Here is a 25,089-nt window from a genome sequence, read left to right as displayed (position 1 = left end):
TTTCTATCACCTCAATAAGCAGCAATAAAAATTATACTTAATTAATTTAAAAATTGTACTTAAAAATTATACCGATACAGAAATCTGGTTGACATTGATAAATAGACCACTTGGTATTTTTTAATGTATCCATCTGACGGGTCAGCTTTGAGAGACCTGACCCTCCACTCATGTCTACCTTCTTTGTATATATATTCCATAATTTATTTCAGTCCCTTTCCTTCTCCTTTTACTGTAAATACTGAACAGAAATACTTATGAAGTTGATCTGCTATGATGATATGCTATACCCATGTCTCCCTTCATTGATTTTATCACTCTGTCCTTTTGTCTTACAATTTCTCCTTTGGTTTTTCTCCTTTCACTTATAGATCTAGAAAAGGTTTTGTCCCCTTTACTTACCCATTTTCTCCTAAGCCTATGCCTTTGCACATCTGCTTTCTCCATCTGCTTAACCACATATACTAATTTAATTTTTCTGACAGCTTATATTTCCTAAAGGTAATCTTTTTTGTTTTTACAATGCTTCATTCCCTATTTGAGCACCAAATTGGCTTAGCTTCCCTTTTGTTTTTTCTGAAACAAGGGTCTTTAGCTGCTCCAGTGCTCCATTCAAAAGTTTCCACTCTGCCAAAGAATCACTTGAATATTTTCCTATCTCTACAAAGTCATATTCTTTTGTGTTTGACTGTCAATTGTCCTCGTGTCTTTATTCTAAACTACACTGACTGATGATCACTGGAAACCAAGTACATATATATTGAAAGGGACTCAACCATGAATTTTACATACATTTGTTTTTTATTTTTTTAGTATGAATATGCATTTGTTTGTTTGTCCTTCAAATAGGTTATATTAACTATTAGCTATATATTTACTATATTTTTGTCACGGTCACTAGAGTTCTTGACCCAGCTTTCTGCCAGTTATTATCACTACTCTCGAGGCGCGGAGTCTAACGTAGCGACTGGTCTCCTCAAGGGACCCCCGCAAGAGGGTATGGGTTTCTACGGCATCACTACGCAGGTCGCGGTCCTCAAGTGAGTGCAGCAGAGCAATTGAGTACAGCTTAATATAGAGACAGACGGTATTAAAGATGCAATGATACTTAGGAGAACAATTATATATGTATATATATGATGAGTGTAGCAACAACTGCCCGGACAAGCAGAGAGATGAAACAGAACTATGGGATAAGCAAACAGCAGTAATGTTATCCCATATGAGGCTAACAAAGTCAGTCCATCTAGAGAAATATAGCGCGGCAGTGGTGATGAACCAGAGGTAATTTCACGACTGACAGAATAGGAGATAGCCAGCAAATGTTTAGACAAAACAATAATAGAACAAAGTCAATGAATGATAACTTTACCACGGATGTGGTTGAGAAGTATCCGGGCAATAGATGAGAAGCAACAGTCACTATAGCATACAGCGGGAGGCAGGATTACCACGGAGGTGGCTAAGAAGTATCCGGCCAACAAGTGAGATGCAGCGGTCACTACAGCATACAGCGGGAGGCAGGATTACCACGGAGGTGGCTAAGAAGTATCCGGCCAACAGGTAAGATGCAGCGGTCACTATAGCATACAGCAGGAGGCAGATTTACCACATAGGTGGCTAAGAAGTATCCAGCCAACAAGTGAGATGCAGCGGTCACTACAGCATACAGCAGGAGGCAGATTTACCACATAGGTGGCTAAGAAGTATCCGGCCAACAGGTGAGATGCAGCGGTCACTACAGCATACTGCAGGAGGCAGATTTGTCACGGAGGTGGCTGAGAAGTATCCGGCCAACAGGTGAGATGCAGCGGTCACTACAGCATACAGCAGGAGGCAGGTTTACCACGGAGGTGGCTAAGAAGTATCCGGCCAACAGGTGAGATGCAGCGGTCACTACAGCATACTGCAGTAGGCAGATTTGTCACGGAGGTGGCTGAGAAGTATCCGGCCAACAGGTGAGATGCAGTGGTCACTACAGCATACAGCAGGAGGCAGGTTTACCACGGAGGTGGCTGAGAAGTATCCGGCCAACAGGTGAGATGCAGTGGTCACTACAGCATACAGCAGGAGGCAGGTTTACCACGGAGGTGGCTAAGAAGTATCCGGCCAACAGGTAAGATGCAGGTAGAAACTCAAAGACCAGTGTAATGAGGCAGGAACGCTGAAAGTAACTACAGCCACAGGAACAGAGAGCACAGCTGACACGAGGAGGTGAAAATCAAGATCAGACAATTAAGGAGGGGTCAGAGGTGCTTTAAATAGGGAAAAGGCTAATGGATAGCCAATACAATTAAAGGGAAAGTTATAAAGGATCCTCCAGGTTTTGCACATGCGCAAAACCACAGTCAAGATGGCGGACGGCCACGGCGCAGCACAGGCGTCGGCAGAGGGGCAATTGGCCTAACTCTAGGTCTGGAAGTCTGGTGAGTGACAATTTTGTACAGAATATCACAATACATTAAGACTAATGAGAAAACAATTATACGAAAATGTTATGACATTGAGAATACATACTTGCTTAAAGTAAAAGGTACATAAAATCTATATATACAATATAGATAATTAAAGTACCGTATATACTCGAGTATAAGTCGACCCGAATATAAGCCGAGGCACCTAATTTTACCACAAAAAACTGGGAAAACTTATTGACTCGAGTATAAGCCTAAGGTGGGAAATGCTACTGGTAAATTTCAAAAATAAAAATAGATACCAATAAAATTACATTAATTGATGCATCAGTAGGTTGATTAATGAGTATAGATGTATTGGATTCATACAGTATAAAGCAAATATAAACAGTAGACAGTATAAATATGGCACAGTGTTAAACAGAGGTAAATGTTACAGTGTTCAACATGCAGAGCAGTATTTCTAATGGATGCTGTAGGCATTGCACTGATAAGAGTGTCCGTGCCGCTGGTAGATGGATGTAAATAGTGCTTCTGCCTGTATTAACTTTGGCAGCCTGGAATGCACAGTAGGGGCTGTAATGGTGAATGTGTATCCCATTCAGAATCAAATGTGACAAAAGTATGCAATTACCTTCTGATGGTAGTCAAACTACCATTATGGTGGATGCCAGGAGTCTTGTGCGCGGTCCTGGGTACGTTGGGTAGACGCTGACCGGTCTGAGCAGGAGCGATGTCGATATGGCTGTGAGGTCAGGCGGGCAGCTGTGTCCTGTCCGGGCGGTGTGTGAGCTGGCACTGAGTGCTGGGTAGTTTCCCCGCTGGTGGCTCCGATCTGTGTTTTTGCCGGGCAGCATCTGTTCCTGACGTGGCTCTGCGCAGTGTGACGTGATGTCAGAGGTCACGCTCTGCTGCATCCTGCATTGCTCTCAGTACGGCACCTTCTCTCCCCACTAGGAATGCCGGTCACTTAGATCACCCTGAGCATCACTCGAGTATAAGCCGAGGGGAGGCTTTTTCAGCACAAAAAATGTGCTGAAAAACTCGGCTTATACTCGAGTATATACGGTATGTTTAATTTTGAAGCAAGTATAGTACAACATTGAGATGAACACGTGAGCAGACATCTATGGGTAGCTTTCCACAATTGATTAATTCTATTAGATATGTTCATTTTTTTAGACTGACCAACCAGTGGGCGCCACTGCCCACTGTAACTATCCTGTCCCTCGTTTTTCACAAAATGTGGATTATAATATGTTGTTTTTATAGCCCTTGCTTTTGTTCCCCAGCTGAACAGAGTACAACTGCAGTGTCTAATTACATGTGGATAAGTGGACATTGTAGCCATGCCTAGATAAGAGACTTCTTCATTCCATATTATTCATTGTAAAAACATGTTGGTTCTCCATAGGACTAGTCCAGAAGTTTTGTCTGCATCCCAGCAGGGGGCTTCTGTGGAAGCACAGTTCATCTCCGCTCACCACTCCAACCCCCCTAGTTCAGGACTCACCAATGTTTAACTAGGAAAGGCCCAGAGGTATACCCAGGGAGGGGAAAGCACTGTGGAAATTTGACCCTAGATAAAAGGAGCCACTCCAGGAAGGGGGGGGGGGTGATATTCATTCTGAGATTTGAATCCTGGAAGGTGCAGTGTAGCTGGTTTGGAGTTGTCGTTCTCTACCAATGGACTACAGCTGCAGCTAAGAGAAGAAATCCATGGGTCTATAAGTCAGGACATCCAGGTGATTGTAACTCCTTAAGCTAGTGGGGTAAGGGACATATGATGTGGTAAACCTGCCTGGCATTTATTTACTGTGTGTACATAATAATCTAGTGATTTTTTTTATTACAATAAATGTACTTTTTAACTGCATTTTCCTAAGTGACTAATAAGAACCTTAGAAGGTACTAGGTAGGCTTCCCTGGCCTAGGAAGGCACTGGTGGGTGGCCAGCCAGAGTGAAGTGGGTAGAATTGGGTCAGAAAACTCGGTATCTTCACAGAGCTAGTTTTAGAGACACTGCTAGTGGGTGAAGAGGGATCAGCAGAGCAAGGAGGGGGAATGCCTACCTGCCAGACACACAATTGACTCAGTGAGAAAGAAGGACTGGGAGAGGAGAGACATATGGAGCCTACAGACAGCTGTGTGGGAAATGTTTCACAATTTATCAATGCCACTGAACCTCTTGGGGAGGCCAGGAAAGTCTTACTGCAGTGGACAATCAAAGCTAGTCCACTGCCAGAAAGAGACAACAACAGGAGGCCATGCTGATAATTGCTGAGTCTTCTCAAGGGTCCCGCCTCTACAGTGACAGATAGGTGTGCTCCCATATAACACCTATATATATTGTCAGGTTGTATAGTTTGCATCACTACCCTTCATCGTCATACAAGACCATGTTATCTTCAGTACAGTTGTGTACAGGACTGCCTCAGACTTCATTGACATTAAACTGCCTTTGTCAAGTTCATGTAACCCAGTTTACCAACCAAGTGCTCCACTGGTACCTAACGCCTAACACTGAGTTTATATTGTTTACATTATTTAGCTGGTGTGATAGAGCGCACCAATGTGGTGTAAACTGTAGAAATACCTTTACTATATTATGTTGACAGAGAAGGATTATATCCCTCGTTTACTGATTGAGATGTGGCATCATTCAACCCTATCAGCTACCTCTGTTAATGTTATTTTTTTCTTTGGCCGGTAGGTCATTACAGTACGGTTGTAGGGAATTTGAGTCTAGTTTATCATGCACTGTGGTAATCTTTATCCTCAGATCTATTCTAATCTATTAAATTCTATTCTACTGAAGTAAATTTGATTTGATGAAATCAATAATTGCTCATCTAGTTAATACAACTGAATTCTCTTAAATTCCTATTGTTTGTGGGATTCATTTAGCTTAAGCAGTAAGCTTTAATTACTGATAGGCAACTAGGTTTGGTTTGTGTAACCAGCTGTGACTAAAAGAGTGGTGAAACTGTGATATAGGGATATATGATTGGTACATTGTGCTATTTCTAAAAGGTAGTAATGGAAAGGAAATTCTGCAACTTAAAGAGTTTTTGTTTGATTAATGCTGCTGTTGTTTCAATTTAACATGCTTGAAACTATAGTGCAAATCGTATTATTGTGCATTGTAAACTATTCTGTCCTCACCACTGGTTAAATCTATACCTACTCCTTAACTGGTGTTTTTCACTTTTATGCTGTGTTGAGTTGTTTCTGAGAAGTCTGTGTGGATACAAGGGGTCTCCCAAGTCATCCTCTAGTAGAGCAAGAATGAGTAGAACACACAGAGCACATCTGCAACATTCCCCTGAGGCTGACTACGACTTAAAAAAATAAGTCCACGTTTTACCCTAACTGTTTGAAAGGATCCTTGATTACTACGTTTCAAAAACTTGTTGAGAATGACCTTGAGCATCTGAAAATAGAGAAGAAAGGTTCCCACTGCAATATCAGTAGTGCAGAAATAAAAGCCATTAAAGAGTTTAAGAACAATTGCGAGATTGTCATAAAACTAGCAGACAAAGGGTGGGGGATCACTATCCTTAACACCACTGACTATCTAACTGAGTTGGAAAGACAACTAAAGGACTCAAATACCTATGAGCATCTAAAAAGTGACCCCCTGGCCAACTATCATAGGGATTTAGTGAAACTACTTAAGAGTGCATCAGAGGAAGGGATACTTAACAAAACGGAACTAGAGTTTCTAAAGATCAAGGATCCCAGGTTACCGGTTATATACCATCTCCCAAAAGTGCACAAATCCCGTACCAACCCACCAGGAAGACCCATTGTTTCTGGGATAAACTCGCTTACTACCAACTTATCAAGTTACATAGACTTCTTCTTGCAACCACTTGTCACCCAGCAAAGAAGTTATTTGAGGGACACTAGTCATGCATTGGAGGTTCTACAGAATCTCCAATGGGAAGAGGGCTTTATCCTTCTCACATGTGATGTAACTTCATTGTACACGAATATCGATCATGATAAGGGGTGCCAGCATGTGAGCTCCATCCTTAGAGAGGAATCTAACCTTCAAATGGAGCAGATAGAATTTCTTCTGCAGAGTATACGATTTGTCCTACACCACAACTACTTTTGGGCGAACAGTGGGCACTACAGACAGATTCGCGGGACAGCGATGGGCGCCCAGTTACGCAAATTTGTTTGTGGTCCACTGGGAGAATCAAAATATATGGAACAACAATCCATTTGCAAAATATATGCACAAATGGTACCGATTTATAGATGACGTACTGTGCATATGGACAGGTACTGTAGAGCAGCTAGAAGAGTTCCTACTATACATCAACACTAATGATCTCAATATGAGATTTACAGCCAACTTCAGCAGAGAAAATTATGTTTTTCTGGACTTTGAGATATACATTGAAAATAACAGAGTTGCAACTAGAACACATCTAAAGGAAGTAGATTGTAACTCGTACATTCCAGCCTGCAGTAGCCACCATACCAACTGGCTGCGTAATATTCCCAAAGGCCAGTTCACTAGGATTAGGAGGAACTGTTCCACTTTAGAACAATATGACATACAAGCCAACCTGATCAGAGATAGGTTTCTACAAAGGGGCTATGACAGTACTACTGTAGAAAAAGCCCTTGTCGAGGTCATGAAAGAGGACAGAAGGAATCTTTTAATCAAGAAAACAACGAAACCTCTTGAGCAACCTGATGCTCCCTCATTCATCACCAGACACAGTAGTGACTCCAAAAAGATGGAAAGAATTATCTGTAAACATTGGAACATCCTTTTGGGTGACGAGAAATTGAGGGAGATTCTACCGAATAAACCAAGGTTTATTTACAAAAAGGCCAACAACTTGAAGAATGCCCTTGTAAAAAGCAGTATTCCAACTACCACACAAACACCCACTAGTACATGGTTAGGAGAAGACAGTAAAGGGTTTTTCCATTGTAAGGGGTGTCAAGCATGTATAACTAGCAGTATGAGGGGCACTAAACCTGTCAGTACTTTTACTGCAACTGCTACTGGTGTCACGTACACTATAAAAGACAAAATAACTTGCGACACTAAGGGGGTGATATATATGCTTGAGTGTCCTTGTGGAAAGCAGTATATAGGAAGGACTGCAAGAGATCTACACACCCGTATTAGCGAGCACCAAAGTAACATCAAAAAGGGGTTTGAAGCACACAGTGTTTCAAGTCATTTTGCCCTCCTTCACAATAAAGATCCTTCAGTGCTTAAGTTTTTAGGCATTTGTAAAGTGAAAAAATCATGGAGGGGTGGGGATTTCATTCGGTCCATGTCACGTGAAGAAAGCAAATGGATCTATACATTAAAGACTTTAACACCACGAGGTCTCAACATTGACTTTGAACTTAACAGCTTTCTTTAGTATACACCTTGCTTTGATTTGTAATGAACAAACATGGTGTTTTCTCATTCTATCCATAATTAGTGCAACAGAGGATTTTCTTACATTTTTCATTATTCCCGTTCTCTTCAGAGGAATTCCACATATATCTATATATATTTGCATAAATTTTCTGCTTAATATTGAATCTACCCATAAAAAGGTCTTGATTAACACATCTGGTCTACAATAACTCTCTATTTGGACAATTCCGTTTACAAGACAACTATAAAAGGAGGCAAAATGGACGTTGCCCTCCAAACATCCCTGAGGAAGCCTATCATTGGGCAAAACGCGTAGGTTACGAACTCCAAACGGATTTACCAACATTTTCCATAACCTATACAGTTTTCACTTTTGTATTGCCAAGCCGGCTGCACGTTTACACAGACCGGACAAATACTATCGCATGCGCATGCGTGGATCACAAACTTTCACTCGGCAGCTGGATGCCAAGCAGCGTGGACAGAGACTCACACAGTGGCCTCCCCGAATGGACATCTGCAGAGCGGGCTCTCCAAGAGTGGGCTCTCCAGGAGCGGGGTAAGTCTACCTTCTTTCCCCTCCTGTGCTGTACCGGAGCTACTGCCATCCTTGGAGTGTTTATTGACCCATATCGATTTATATTGACTTTCATTTATGAAACCAGTCCGGGAAGGATTTACAGCCTGAGATGTATACAGTTTGTGCTACATATATCACTCACAAACTTTAGCCAATGGTGTCTATACCATCGGACTAAACTTTATGACAACTTGCACTATAACGAGTAAGTGAGCAGTTTTTTGTTCGTCTACAGAACCTTGAATGACAGCAAGACTGCTGCTTGTCTATTGTTCTTATCTAAATTATTGTATACAATATGGTTTGATTGTTACCGCAGCATTGGAAGATGGAGCACATGTCTCCATTCACCCTTGCGGTTTTGCATGGACTTATTAAATGCTGATGGTCCCTAGTACATATTTTTTTCTTTTCATGCTATAATATTACACCATAACGGGCGCCTGGGGATTACCCCAAGTTTTCTTGTGGTCCTTTGATATCCAACCAGGGGGAGGGGTCCCCCCATCTACACTATCCCCGTTTTCGGCAGCCACCTCTTGTTTATACTGGGCACTAGTAGATACTTCTCTCTCTATTTATAGGTAACTAGAAACTAGAGATGGGCGGGTCCGGTTCCCCGAGAACCGTACCCACCCGAACTTTGGGTATCCGAGTATCGAGCTCGGTACTCTCCCGCCCGCTCGGAATCCAAATCGAGGCCGAACGTCATCGTGACATCGTCAGATCTCGGGGCTCGGTTCTCGCGATACTTGAAGATTATAAATGCACGCCTCCACAGCAATCCATCGCCATTTGACAGAGGGAGAGAGCAGGGTGTAGTCACAGGCTGATTAGAGCAGGGACAGAGAATACAATATTCTTATTCCAATTGATCTACCAAAAACCGCTAGAGAGGAGAGGAGGATAGAGGATTTTTGTTTTTTTTGCAATATTTGGCACTCCCCAGTGCTTTTGGGGTGTCCCCCATAATTGTGCATAAATATTTCTGGCTGTCAAAATTACTATCTGTCAGCAGTATCTACCAAATAATTTTTACCACTCCCCAGTGCTTTTGGGGTGTCCCCCATAATTGTGCATAAATATTTCTGGCTGTCAAAATTACTATATGTCAGCAGTATCTACCAAATAATTTTTACCACTCCCCAGTGCTTTTGGGGTGTCCCCCATAATTGTGCATAAATATTTCTGGCTGTCAAAATTAATATCTGTCAGCAGTATCTACCAAATACTTTTTAGCACTACAAGTGCTTTGGGCTCAGAATGGATTCAAAGCAGTCCACATATGAGCAGAATGAGCAACCAGGTTCTGTCACCAGTCCTGATGTTAGTGTTCCCAGTACGTCATCTGGCCAAGGCGATGTCAAACTACCAAGTGTTTCTCAATCAGTCCAAAAAACACACACCAATTTTTTTTTTACTGTGTTGAAGTGTAACTGAGCATAAGTTAAGTGCCGATCAAAAAAAAATTGCCAACATGCCATTCTACACACGCAGTGGCAAAGAGAGAAGGAGGCCTTCGCCTTTCTTTATTAGTGGCAGATCCAAAAATGTTACCGAGCTTACAAGTGGTGCACAACTACTGTTACGCGTCAAAGCAAGATAACAGTAAGGCATTAGAGGATAATGTTGGCTCTGAATCAAAAATGACACCAATCCCTGTGGAGAGTCCATCCAACAGTGGGATGTCTAATCGTGAGCATTCTGTTAGTGTACCCATAAAGAAGGGCCCTTTGAGCAGTTCTGCTGATGTGTGCCTGACCAGCCCGAGTGTAGCCGGTGATACACAAATTGAGGATGCCACTTTGGAATTAGAAGAGGATGAGGGGAAGATTTGTGTAGGCGACGAGGGAGCTAATGATGATGTGGATGATTAGGATGCAGACAAATACCAAACTGCCTTGTCCATTTCTTTTAATATTCTAATTCTACAGTCTATGCAGGCTGCTTCTTTTCTATTTTAATACAAGTGGATGGGGGGGGGTCTGATGCAGACAGTTACCAAACTGCCTTGGTCCATTTATATTTTATATTGTTAAGTCTATCCAGGCTGCTTTTTTTCTATTTTACTCCTAGTGGAGAGGGGATCTGATGCAGACAGATACCAAACTGCCTTGTCCATTTCTTTTTATATTCTAATTCTACAGTCTATGCAGCCTGCTTTTTTTCTATTCAACTACAAGTGGAGGGAGGGGGGGGGGGGCTATAGAGACAGAAACCAAACTGCCTTTGTCCATTTCTTTAGATATTTAACTATAAGTGTAGGGTGTAATATACACCCAAAGACGATGGCTGCATTGCCAATATGCATAGATGGAGAGGAAGACAATCTGGTTTGTGTGTAGAATTATTGAAGGCCTACCTACCAGGAATTAAACTGTTTTTGGATAATTTATTAGCTTTACAATTAGATTACTTATCCAAGAAACAGGTGGAGCACTAAATTTGGTTATTTTAGGCCCAAAAACATTGATTTTCCAACAAAATAGCAAAACAAAACCAAACAAAACCATAACCAAAACCAAAACACGCAATGGTGGTTTTGCAAAACCAAAACCAAAACCAAAACACAACGGTAATCCAGATCCAAAACCGAATACAAAACCAAAACACGGGGGTCAGTGACCATCTCTACTAGAAACTGACAGTTGACAGAGATTTGAGCAGTGTAAGGAGCAGCCTGTAAGTTTTGTTCTTTAATATAACAATTGTCTTTTAACTTCAACACATCAGTGGGAAGAATGTTTATGGGGCTGCGAACAAATTGTTGTGTGTGTTATTTTTATGGTAACTGACCTGTGTGGGTCATCATCATCATCTATTTAGATAGCACCACTAATTCCGCAGCGCTATACATGTTTTTATTAGGGATGTGCACCGGCCACTTTTGGTGTCTCGTGTTTTGTGTTTTGGATTCGGATTTGCTTGAGGTTTTGGGTTCGGATTTGTTTCGCAAAACACCCGACGAAAGGTTTTGGTTCGGATTTAAGGTTTTGGATTCGGATTTATTTTGAAAAAAACATAAAAAGTGTTTAAATCAAGTTTTTTGGTTTATTTTCACTCCTACGCTATTATTAACCTCAATAACATTCAATAACAATCATTTCCACTAATTCCCAGTCTATTCTGCAGAATCAGTGAACTTTGTAATATTGCAGTACCAATGGACTTATACTGCAGGATTGTTTTTGGATATTTTTTTTAATTTCTTTTTTTTATAACTTTTTAAAAAAAAATTGTGCTGGGCTGGGCTGGGTCCTTCTCAGGGCATTGTTATTTCCCCAGCACAGCACGAGATATAGCAGGACAGAGGACCACCTAACACACCCTCCCTCTACCCTGATCAATGCCCGAGTGAAGATGGCGGCGCCTAGCGGGGAATTTGTAGGATCCGAGTATCGCGAGATCCGACAGCGGGATTATGACTCAGAGCCTCTGTTTCAGTTTTGCAATTGGCGGGAATACCCGGATCTGTCTCGGATCCGGCTCGGATCGGCAACGTTCGGGTGGGCTCGGATTTCAGATATCCGAGCCTGCTCATCTCTAGTTTTTATCCAGTAAAAATTATTGAATGGTTGAGCATGTGCATTGAAAGGGTACCACATATCTCTTCATCTATTTAACAACAGTTTGACAAACCTTATATTAAAACATTTCTTCATGAAATATCATTAATCTTTTAGCCATTATGTTTAAGCTTTGATGAATTAGTACAGTGAAGCTAAGCTTGAATATTGGCCTTTTCTTGTTGGCTTATCTGTTATATATGGAAGGTTAGTAATTTATCCCATATAAAGGTGACATATTATAAATATATTTGCACATTTACAATATTTTTACAAATTAATCAAAATTATCCATTAAACTATTTATTTTATAAATAAGAATTCAATACTTTTAATGTGCAAATATTAATGTGCACAATTTTAAACGTTCCCATCACACTGTTCTTTAATTAAAAAAACAATAAAAGTATATTTTTTCATTATACATTTGTATAGACAGGATCAATGAACCCAATAGTATGATTAGGTATGAATACAGCTTTATACAGACTCACTCTAAAAAATAAAGTCCTACAATGGCATTGTTTGTCAACAGGACATCTGGAAGCTCTTTAAAGCAGGGCCACCACCAGGTCCGATGATGTTAATAAATAAAATGGGATTCCCATTACACCAAAACAGAGCATTTTAATTTGCATGCTATATCATCTCTTCTAACATAGCACTTGACCCGTGACGAGTAGAGGAGCCAACCGGTGGCGAGCGCTCATTTCTGACAGCATGACACAGCTTCCAAGTCGAGCTGTCAGTCTAGATTATGCACACACATATGCAAACTTCGTCTACAAGTCACTGTTTTACTGTTGATAGGTCCATTTTAAGGAAAGCTATTAAGGGTATAATTAAAATTATATATAGTATATACTGTTATATATATATATATATATATATATATATATATATATATATATATATATATACGTAGCAGTTGCTTAGTTTTGCAATAATTATGTTCTGCCTTGTAGGCATGTTGTTGTCCAATGTAATCACAATAATAATAGTGATGATCATGTAACCTATACAAAGATACCTGCAGTTTCAACAAAGCAAGATAATGAAAGATCCTCACCCAAATCCCAGCTGCCTGCAAACCACCTCAGCATCAGCATCATCCCACTGATCATCACAGACTGTTCCCCACTGTCCGGAATGAAAGACTTCTATCCGTCCTTCAAATGCAGAGCTCCCACCAACTAGTCGAGCGGGGATAAACGCAGAGCCTGTGGCTGCAACAAGATAACATTGTACAGAATTAACATAATTGTAGCTACATGTAAGTAGTTTTACAGACATTTAACATATTGGTAACAATTAATATCATATGGCATTTTTTTCTCAAAAGCATCATTCAGAATAAAAGGAGTTCTGGAGTATAAGGGGTCATAGTCAGCAGAGTCTGAAAAATAACAGTTGTGCTGACACTTTATAAAATGACTGATGGCTTTTTGACTTCATTTCAACTAATTTCCTGCATCAGTAACCCTGAAAACCAAACTGACCAAGCTGACTGCTCAATCGATCATGTGATCTCTAACTTGCTTAAGGTGGTCACACATGTCGTAATTTGAATGTGTTTCTTGGTGATTTTATACACAATTGGCCAGCTTTAACCACGTGTGAGCCAAAAGAATTTCCTGATAAAACAGAAATTCATACAGGCTTCATGATAAATACTATCACCCAGAAAGTATATTGACATGAGTATAGTCATTGTTACCCCAGGTAAGCTATTCATCTGCCACAACTACAGAGCAATAAGATCTGTCCAATTTGTTAATTCATGTGTAACCACATTAGAAACAGATCTGTTGGCAGGTATCATTGCTGAAAGTATGTATCAAGCTTTTCTGAATTGATTTTTGTACTCTTCTGAGTTCACAGCGCAAAAACATGTGTGTGTGTGTTTGTGTTTGTGTTTGTGTTAGGGAATTTAGATTGTAAGCTCCAATGTGGCAGGGACGAATGTGAACGACTACGTGTGCTTTGTTCAGTGCTGCATAATATAATTGACACTATATAAATAAATAACAACATACATACAAGTGTGAGGCAGTCTAAGAATTGATTAGCACTATCAACTTCAAGAAGATCATTAACAAAGTTGCAAAAATGTGGACACCAAAAGCAATTGTGGTTTTGTTACGTTGTGCACTTATTTTTGTGTTTCTGCATGCAAAATGCATGTATTATTGCATGAAGATATTCACAGTTATGTGTGGTGTGCATCATGTTGTACAGCATTCTGCCGCTTATTGCACCAAAGTGCAAAAGAACTACATTTCATGTTGCAGAATGAGATATTTCAATGAGTTTTTAGGGGCACACTTGGTGGTATTACTGGTTTAGTTAGGGTACTTGAAATTGAAATAACCCAGTCCCCTTACTGACATTACTTGTTTAAGACAAAAATGAGGCTTAATTAAACAGTATTTTAGGAGAAAATCTTAAATTTTCAATTGTCATGTGGTGCATCTTTTTAAATGACCCTTTATATCTGTATATAAAGCTACAGGAAGCTGAGGAGACAGCTCGTTGAGGAGCTGTGGTGTCATGCAGGCAAGAAGGCTGAGACAGACTACCAGTTGGAGACAGATGAAAGGTTTGACCCATTTGACTGGATTATGCCAAACAGGAGCTCCGTGGAGGCAGCTCAGGTAACAGCTCAGTGCAGCAGCTGAGGCATGTCCTACAAGAGGCAGGAAAGCGGAAAGAGAAGACCAGTTGGAGACAAACAAGAGGTCTGTCCCAAGAGAACTGGATTCTCCTGCTGATGTAGAAGTATTCAGACCTGCCAAACAAACCCTCTGATATCCACTCACCTGCAGAAAACACAACTAACAAGCTAGGTGGTGGGCATTATACTGTATAATGCAACCATATAACCTAATTGTCACCATGTAATGCATTAATATTATGTATAATTCATACATAACATTAATGCATTACATGGTGATAATTAGGTATACTTGCCTACTCTCCTGGAATTCCCGGGAGGCTCCCGGTCTGCCGGAAGAGTAGGCAAAGCTTCCGCATTCGACGAAATTCACGGCATTGATGGAGAGGGCGGGGCTTTATCGTGTCATTAAGCCCGGTCCCCGCCAATGGCGTGAATTTTGGCATTTCATAGTGGGGGCAGGGCTATGGTGACACGACAATGTCACCACGCCCCCTTCTACCCCTTGTCACGTGACTTCTCCACCGGATATCCTAAGGGAGAAATCTTAAAAGTTGGCAAGTATACAATTAGGTTATATGGTTGCCATTATTAGACTATATGAAACATTAAAAGGTGAGGACATGGGGACATTATGAAGCATTATGATGACATCTGAGCTCTCTTGTGGCATTATGAAAGTATATGGAAGGGTAAGTGGTGGGTTTATAGAGTTAGACAGCCGAGTTAAGATGCCATATGTGTAGCATGGGGCTGTTAAACTGTTCTTGTAACTGTATGTGGTGGGCATAGGGAATGTGCATTACACATTAAGCTGTACTCTATGCATACCCTGTGTGAATTTCTAACACAAGTGCTAGCTGGAATTGTCTGTTCTAGAAACTGATCCAGAATTGTTTACACTGCCCCTTTTACTGGTTGTCAGTGAGTGAGAAGAAACTGTTACAGACTCAGGGGCATATTGATCAACACTCGCAAAATATGAAAATAGTTTTCAATCCTTATTGCATTGATAAGGATTGAACTATTTCTCATATTTATTAAAAAAAGCAACACAGGAACAGCAGTTCCGAAAAACTGCTGTTCCCGTGAAGTGGAAATCATACTTACCACTTCCCGAAGCAGCATGCGGACAACGGGGCACCTCTTCTGACTCCAGTGCACATGCGCCGAGTGAAACCCTCGGGCATGCACACAAACATCTCTGCTCTCTCTCGGCAATTATAGTTGCAGAGAGAGAGAGTGAGTTACAGGGAGGGATCATGTGATCCCTCCACACATGCGACGTCCAGCTCTGCTCTTCGGAGCAAAGCTGACAGCACTGAAACTTTTCATTTATGATAATGTACGCCAGGTTGAGCTGGCGTACATTAACATGTTTGAAAAGTTAATTGTTAAATAGCGTTAAAAAAGAGGGATAGGCTGCGCTTCCTCCAAATATATGAAGCAGCCAAATGCGAACCTGAGAGTGTGTAGGGGACCCCTAAACTCCCAACAATGTTAGATACGTATAAAAATAGTCAGGTTCTGGGCGCTTGTAAAGGAAAGATATATCAATTTAATATGGATAGGTCCACAATACGCTCCGGCCGGAACGAGACAGCTTAGATGTGTTAAACAATTAACATGCATCAATTGACACTGCCGAAAACAATGATAATGGTAAAAAAACACTATAAACTCAGTGTGATTGAAAATATGGTTAGAGTGCACTTGCAAGCTACTAAAATATGAAATGACAATTGATATGAACCGCAAAAAGGGAATGTAAGGAAATATAATGTCCAGAGTTGTAAAATAAAAATGTTGGTGATGATGAAAAATGCAAGCAAAAATGAAATTGGTAGCCGTTACTCACATGAAGCAGGGATGTCTGGCTGTCTATAATGCAGACAGGCACTTAGTAGCGGTCCCAGAGTCTGTGCTGATGAGGTTAGATATAACGTTGATTTCAATGATAAAAAGCACCCAGCAGAATGCCAATTTTTAAAACAAGAATGAGGAAGAAAGTTCTTCTAGTTCCTAAAGGGAAATCCTCTCCTTCTTGTTGAAAGAAAAAATGATCCCGCTCAAATAGCGTATGCACCCTGCGGGATATCTTCGTGTTGAGATTAAATGTATGGATATCAAAATGCCTCCAATAATGGACAGGTACCCAGCAGAATATAGGTGGTGATGATCCAAATGTAGTCCTCCTAATCCCCAACGTAGTCTCTCTCTTTCTCATAAAGTTGAGGCTAAACAGGGGAAGCGGTAGTTGAATAAAACTGAGTTGAGGGACAGTCTCCAACGCGTTTCGCCCGGTGGCAATGGCCAGTGGGCTTCCTCAGGGATAGTAATGTCCAACTGGTCTTCCTAGCCAGTTTTTAAAGAGATCCGGATGTGCCAATCAGCCAAGAGGCAATGGAGTAATTAAGTAATTAGTGAATAAATCTGAGTACTGGTGATTGCACAACAATCCAACAGGCATGATGGAAAAAAACAAAAGAAAATGATAGTGCACTAGTTGCAAAACAAAAAAGAGCATGTTTGAACATATATAGAAAAATATATATAAATAGATCTGGTTGCATAAATATTAATTGGTGATGTACATGGTATATATATGAAATGAACAAAAATAAATAAAAATAAAAAAAAAATAAAAAAAATAATAAAAAAAAAGATATATATAAATAGCGTTACCCCATACATTGTTATGAGGAGTGCTCAGTAAAACGATAGGAGATGCAAAGCAGCAGATATCTAGGAAAACCTTTGATAAATAGGCCCCTCAGAGAGTGTTAATTGTCCCTGTCATGAGAGCACTATATATTATAGGATTTTGTGGGCATATTGTTGTAGGCTACTTTCATTTGTACATGAGAAGGAGTACGTTCTGTGTTATATCAAGCCTAATAGCGAATTTATTTTTTGCTTTCAAAACATATGTTCACAAACTTTTCTTGTGCATGTGACCTGATTGTATGTATGCATATGTGCTTGTATGTATGTATGTCATAAACCTGGTAAATATGCTAAAGGAGCAGAGCTGGATTCAAATTGAGATGCTTCCAACTCAGCATATGGACATAAATTCACTATATTTGCTGGCGGTTTTGTTGAGCGTAAACTACGCCCAACATGTATCTCAGAACCGGGCTCTGTGTGTCAGACAGCCAGCTAGGGTGACAGAAATGCTGTATGTCTAGGACTGGTACTACAGGAACAACAAATAAACACCATGTTACTGTATGCATGAAACCATTTTTTTTGTCATTCATTTTTCTGTGTGAGGCTTTTCTTAAAGCAAGTGCAAAATCCTGCAAATTACTTTTTTGCTGCTGTCTCTCACAGCAGACTTTGGGTATTTCTAAAGCTTATACCACTGTGATATTGATATTAGTTCACCAAGACATCAAACTGAAATGAAGCATAGCTTCTGTAATGAGTCATTCTTTGGAGTCACTGAGGCACATACAAAATTATTGTACGAGATAATAAAAATGTACTACATCCTTCTCAATCCTGTTGCCATTTAGCGGAACAAAGACTTGTAGTGGGCAACACAAGAGGTGCACGGCAGGGAGCTAGTAGGGCGCTCCCTGTAATCATTCCATTTCATTCTACAAAAGACGCAACATCAGACTTTAAGGATGAGAACCCTTTAGTGTTCTTTTGATATGTTACTTAATGGTAAAACCTTCCGCTCTGGTTTTAACATACAGATCTTGAATTATAAATGAGATCACTGCTGCAGCTCTTGTAATGGACACTGCTGTGTTCTCCTCACTAGGCTTAATTGATCTGTTTGATGCACAAGGAAATCGCCTACTGAGACAAAATGTCTTTCTTTTTTTATCAGCCTTTTGACAGTGTTGTGTCAGTCTCTTTGACTGTTAATAGCCATATTGCATATTTAAACAGAGTAGATAGAAACTTGCATTAAAGAAAATTACACAAAGGCAAAAATATGATCTCTCTCTACAAAGTAAAAGTAGAAGTCCATCCAATATGACAAGACACTTTGGACCATGTACAATTACTATACATGGCAGGAGATAGCATATTTGACATTGAATGTCCAGTAGTGATTTAGCTGAGTGAAAGCTATTGTTCTCAACTATATAGATCAATTTGCCCGCAGAATTGGTTGGGTAATTTAGAATAAATCAGGACTAGCGACTGGATCACTAACATCAGAAATGGGCCTGTTAGTGTAGTCGGAAGATGACCACACACAGAGAATGAGACCAGACATGTTCCAACAGATTTCAATGGGTTAATTATTGAACATCCAATTGTTCTTGGTCCATTGCTGTATTGGGCCAACTGCACGTTTGGCTAGTGTTGGAAAGGATCCCTGCTTTGTTTTACAATAGGCTAACAGGAAGTCTGAAGTACCAAGAAAAAAAGCACTTCCCTCTGGCTAAACTCTTCTATAAATAAATGTGTTTGTGATGTAAGGAGTGAGCTCTATTACTATGGAACAGCTTACACATGGCCTAACAACTTCTAGTCTGTCTCTGATTCCTTTTTGAAGATGCCTGTTCAGGAAGTTGTACATAGGTTAAGTTTTGGTTCAAATTGCTCTAACCTTTTATGCAGTACATTGGTGACTCTTAATATCTGTATCATTTATATCAGGAGGGGTATCATTCCTTATAATACAAGAGTCTCTCTAATGAACAATGAAGTGATGACATCAAAACTCACTGATATATAGATATAATTTACAGCAGTTTATACATGTATTAACAGTGATCGAACTGGAAATTTAGAAGTAGTGGAATGGAAAAAGTAAGTGAATGGAATTTGATAGATTTACGATGAAAGCAGTAAAAGCACCAGCCCACTCTGACCACTGTTTATTACCATAACTTGTGTATTATATGTTCAGAAATACAGTTTTTTTTAAATTGTTTAATTAATTTACTCTGCTCAGCTGCTGCTCCTAATGTGATCTACCAAGGTTCAAAAGTTAGCAAGCATGCTTTTGAGAAACTGCAGTTTAATACAGATTAGAAAAGCCACACATTTTTATAAGTTTGAGACAAAGGGCTAAACAAATATATCAAATAAGTGTAAACATATTAAACCAAGAAGCTGCAAGCATAGTTGTATGTTCAGTAAATGTCACTGACTGTCCTTTTAGCTAATCAAGTTTCTGCAGTTTGACTGCTTGCACATACACATCATTTTGACATGTATGCCATAGTAAAGTTCATAGGACCTAAACATATTGGGTCCTATTTATGAATGGCCACATACGCAGAGCCACTTTCGTTAGTTAGCGCATGGGAGTGAATGAAGTAGTAGAGATCCCTCTACCACGATGCTCTGCCCCTACGGCAGAACGGCTAATGCCATCTTCAGGTAGCCATCAGGGTCATGCTAAATTTGCCCAGAACTGCGGTTTAATGCAATACTTAGCTTAATGTGGGAAATATCTATTACATCTCCTGCGTCAAGCTTTTGTTAAATAGATATTCTACTTAAAAATGCCTAAACACAGTTTCCACATTGTTGTAGGCTTAATAAATCGATTAAACTGGTGTGTGGCCTCCCACAGCTACTAAGTTCCTTTGTCAGTCGACTGTGCCCTTAATGTGCAATGAAAACTGCTAGCGTTTGTATGAGTACTTAACAGCAATTAAATTCAACTGTTTTCTATAAGAGCTGAGAAAAACACGTTAAAGTAATAATTTCAATCAATTTAATGTCTATTTTTGATGTTTTGCTTTATGTGAATTACAAAGTAATTTATTCTCATTAATTCTCATTAAGCTGAAAAGTTATACTGATTATGTGGCTCATAAGACAAATACAGCTTTATTAAACCTAGATGTTAAAATCTATCAATCCATCATTAATTAAACTGGATCACACAAGCTATAATTTGAGAAGAACAACCAAACTTAATTTGAGTAAGTTATTCTCAAATCAATCTCATGATCATGGTAGCTCTATAACTGTAATCTCCCCAGAGAATGCAAAACTCTCAAGTTCATTGAACTAGGGTACTTGTGGATGAAGAAGAAAATAAATTTGGATTTGAAAAGTCTTTTCTTAACGTGGGTAAAGTATTAAATCATAAGTGCTCATAGATGCACAAACTGTGTGGTTTCACTGAATACACAGGAGCAATGCAGAATCGCCTGTTATTTTTGTTATTATTTGTGATGGTCATTAACCAACCATAATATTAGTTAGAAATGGTTATAAGGTTGTTAGGTGGGAAATTTGGAAGCTTGACGAAAGTGATTCCAGCTAATGCGGAAAGGTCCTCTGAGGCCTTGCTTAGGATGATCAAAGTGTTTGTCAGCTTCTCAAGTGTCAATTGGTGCAAGTCTCCTGTTGTGACCAGCTGTCACTCCAGCCTCTTAACTACAGGTGATTAACATGTTTAAACCTTTAGGTGTTGTTTTTCACAGGAATGGAAGCCTATTTATACTGCAGAATAGATGTCCTGCTATTGAAGTGAACTAAAAAAAAAAATCTCCTTTTTTTCCCAAGATTAATTCCACTGGATTGACTTATTTACTCTTTTCATTAAGATTTGTGTGAAACTTCATCACAATTTCAATCATCTCTGCTAGTGAAAAACAAATTATTGGTTTTATTTTATTTTTTAAAAAACTGTTTGATATGGTCATTTGGAAATTGAAATGTTGTAAATAAAAGTGATACTTCACCTCTACGTTTGGTAAAGAAAATTCCTTACTATGACAAGTGGCTTAGATTTGAGAGTGTATTAGTCTGATGGGGAAAATAGAATGACATCAACCAGTTTTTTTGTTTATATTTATTGTTATAAGAAGTCATACCTCTAAGTGATAGCAATGACGCCACCAGAACAGAAATATCTTTAAGTGGGCGAGAGAGAGGACATTAGGGGGTTGAGTGATGTGTGTGCTGCTGTCTGCTGTCATTGCTTTCGAAGATGATCAGATGTCTTGTAAAACAGCAGCAGTGTAGGAACAACTTAATACATAGGGAAGATTCATCACACCAGAATGCACCTCCCAATAAATAGGGCTTGAATGCTACACATTGCATATTTACCGTGCGAAAAACTACATGTGACCGCAGCTGCTACTTTCTGTGGACACACTCCACCCTGCCAGATGTTTTTTTTACACAGGAGGATGTTTTCTTCATCACCACGGCAACGTATATCATTCCACAATGATGGAATCACTCCAGATAATGGTATCTTCTTTGCTTCCCCTTTATTGCTGTAGAAGACATGAAAAAAGAAGTAATGGAATTTACTATTTTATTATTTTTTTGTATAATGTAAGTGAATTGCCACAAATTTTAACACTTGTCAGAATACAGACGCAAGAATATTAAAACTGGATATGCTATGAGATGCTGGTCCTCTGTTTATGTCTGGAAATATTTCATGCTTTTAAAAATGTTCATTTATATTTTTGTTAATAGAACAAAGGTCTTTTACCAACCCCAACAGAGGTGAGATTGCGCACTTACGCGATTTGTTTATCTATAGTCTACTAGCTGAATTACCCAGCGCTGCACTGGTTTAAATCTTCAAGTTATTAAGTTATCAATAAGTTGGATGTAACTGTCAACATTTAAAAATTAGTTGCTAAGATGTCATCCAAATCCATCCAGTGGAAGGCACAGAACAGGCTCCCTGTGTCAAAATTCTGCCCAACATAAAGCAATGGGAGGTCTGACGCTCTAAAATCTGGCCAGGATCCAAAAGGCCCACATCGCGTTGGTTTCATCTCAATCGGTGCCCTAATGCATAACCGAATGGTCAAATAAACAAACAAACAAACAGACCAATGAATTTTCTATATTAGATGAATAGAGCTGGGACAACGACAGTTAATTCATTCTGCTTGTTAGTGTGGTTAGGGTAGGACTGGGAAGAATTAAGGCCAAATTCTGCCTGTGAAACATACAAATAACGTAGGGACCAGTTCCCACATTATGGTGGGACTGTTTTCATTGGCCCATTTTGCCATTAATATCAGTGATTCTTGCGCCATACAGATTACACCATAATAACTGTACTAAATTATGAAGGAAACATTGTAAAGTTGACCACTGATGATCAAAAAGGAAAATGTATTATGATCATGGAGAAACAAGAACACCATTAGGTATCAGGGAGTAAGTGCCAAGAAGGTATAAAATGTCTTGTATCTGGTGCAAAATAATAGCTAATACATACCTTATAAATATCAAAAGTGACCCTTTTGCCACATTGGCATAGATGTTGATCACCCTCTTTTCCTACACACCCTTCACTCCATTGGCCTTTGTACACCCTCCCCTCCACTCCCACTATTTGTTGGGGTCCCACAAGGCTCTGTTCTTGGGCCTTTGCATTTTTCATTGTAAAAATCTTCTCTTTGGACACTAATTCGCTCATTTGGCCTCCAGTACCACCTCTACACTGATGACACACAAATCTATATCTCTTCCCTGACCTCTCCCCTTCTCTACTATCTTGTGTAACCAACTGTCCACATGGATGTCCCAAAGCTACTGAAAGCTCAACATATCCAAAACAGAGCTTATTATCTTCCTTCCTGCCAGTATCACCATCTGCCCTCAAATCTCCCTCACTGTCAATAACATCGCAATTTCCTCAGTCTTCCAAGCTCACTGCCTTGGTGTCACACTTGACTCTGCCCTCTGCTTTATTCCTCACATCCAGACTCTCTTGCAGTACTATATTGAATAAAGAAAAAGAAAGAGGGTGTGTTTTATTGAGGCACTCAAATGAATAAGATAATACATAAAAATGTAATTTATTATATACTATTAAAATCTAAACAAAAAACGTATTGAAAGTTATAACAATTAAAGAGACGTGTAGTGAAATATTAAAAGATGATTATTAAATGAAGACCAGAAAAAATCACTGTTAAGATAGGTAGTATAGAGCTACTTGGCCGTGACACTGTTCAAATAAATCTTATATATTATCCTTCCTAGATTAATGTATGTATTAATGTATGTATTAATGTATGTATGTATTATGGATAATAAAGTTTAAGAGGAATAGTAGTGTTACTGTTCCCATAAGGAACTTGTGCAACATGCAAGACACACAACACATTCTGGCAGAGTTGTGTCCAGGGCTCTAAGTCGCTGGTATGGTGACTACAACAACTGAGGCTATGTCTGAGCTTGTTTAGAATGCTTCACTAGGCTGTTTCTCTAGCCATTGTTGATCCTGATTTTCATTACAAATTTTTTTTCCATATCTTACCCAAATTCTGTTCAAGCTGTCTACAATCTCAACCATAATGTAACTGATATGCGGTTGACAGCTAGATATTCATTTGGTCGACATTCAGAAAGTCGACAACTTTAGGTCAACAATTCAGTTGTCAACAGTATTATTAGATTGTCAAACATGTTCGACAGTATTGTTAGGTCAACAAATGAAATGTAAACAGCATTATTATGTCAACAATTCAAAAGTAGACAGTTTTATATGGTTAGAGATAGGGTTAGGGATATTAATATACTATATTAGAGTTAGGGATATAATATTGTCTACGTTAGAAATGTCAAACTAATAGTAGTCTAAATTTGAACTGTCGATCTAATAACACTGTTGACCATGTGAATTGTCAACCTAATAATATAGTCATTGTCATTACTGTTAACTTTCCTGTCTATATTATGGTGTCGACCACATAAATGTCGATCATGTAACTGTTGAACATATGTATAGCACCCATTTAACTGTACTAATCCACCAATGCAATACATATAGTATTCACATTTAATGTTTACTTGCACATGACATATGTAAATCCCTTTTGTAAAATGATCATCTGCATGTGTTTTACACAGCTTAAATATAATAAAATATGTATTGTACATAGTCAATATCACCATGGCTATATTTGATCAGTCTAGTGCAATTTAGACTAACAAAATCTAATGTCTAATTGCCTGCTGTGGTTAAGGAACATTTCTGCTTTATTTCTTTCCCTAAATTGAATATTAAATTCAACAAACATTCTTTTCAATTCTTCACTGCAAAAAGTCTACCAAGAGGGATATGGCTAATTTAATATTCCCTGGCGATATGCCCAGGGAGTCCAAGTCTGGCTTTAATAAAAAGGATGGGCAGAGTCATAGACACTACTTGATGGTTGAACGCCATGCATTAAGACATCGTTATAAATCAGCAGATGAAGTAAACATTATTATAACGTCTTCCTTGTGTCAGTAAAGTGGATTCTTTAAAAGGGGTCATAACAAGTAGGCATAAAAAACCTGTCATTATGTGGTTTATTGCCAAGCTCTGTTTAAATTCTTTATATATGAAGCTTTTTTTCTGTGGTCAAGGATTGGGCTGTCTGGCAGTGTCCCAAATATTCACTAAAGTCTTAATCATAGATAGAGCAAACCATCTACTTTGAAGTTGAGCGACAGAAATTCAGAATTTATTTAAATTTTTACATTTGCTTATT

General features: G+C 39.2%; 1 protein-coding gene and 1 long non-coding RNA gene across 2 annotated transcripts in view; one reads left to right on the top strand and one right to left on the bottom strand.

Annotated features, from left to right (window-relative positions):
- Positions 1-25,089, top strand: part of LOC142142024 (uncharacterized) — a 226,312-nt gene that overhangs the window by 91,285 nt on the left and 109,938 nt on the right. The gene's annotated exons all lie outside the window — the stretch shown is intronic.
- The window catches only part of PRSS12 (serine protease 12), a 182,884-nt gene that overhangs the window by 98,976 nt on the left and 58,819 nt on the right, over positions 1-25,089 (bottom strand). Inside the window, exons 4-5 of the mRNA XM_075200339.1 lie at positions 21,683-21,855; positions 13,034-13,190 (exon numbers count right to left, since the gene is read on the bottom strand). Of these exons, the coding sequence (XP_075056440.1) occupies positions 13,034-13,190; positions 21,683-21,855 (330 nt within the window). The remainder of the gene's footprint in view (positions 1-13,033; positions 13,191-21,682; positions 21,856-25,089) is intronic.

This window comes from Mixophyes fleayi, chromosome 1 (genome assembly GCF_038048845.1).
Source record: "Mixophyes fleayi isolate aMixFle1 chromosome 1, aMixFle1.hap1, whole genome shotgun sequence".
In the NCBI taxonomy this organism is placed as follows: Eukaryota; Metazoa; Chordata; class Amphibia; order Anura; family Limnodynastidae; genus Mixophyes; species Mixophyes fleayi.
Note: the sequence above shows the minus strand (reverse complement) of the source record. Positions and strands in the feature narration are given on the sequence as shown.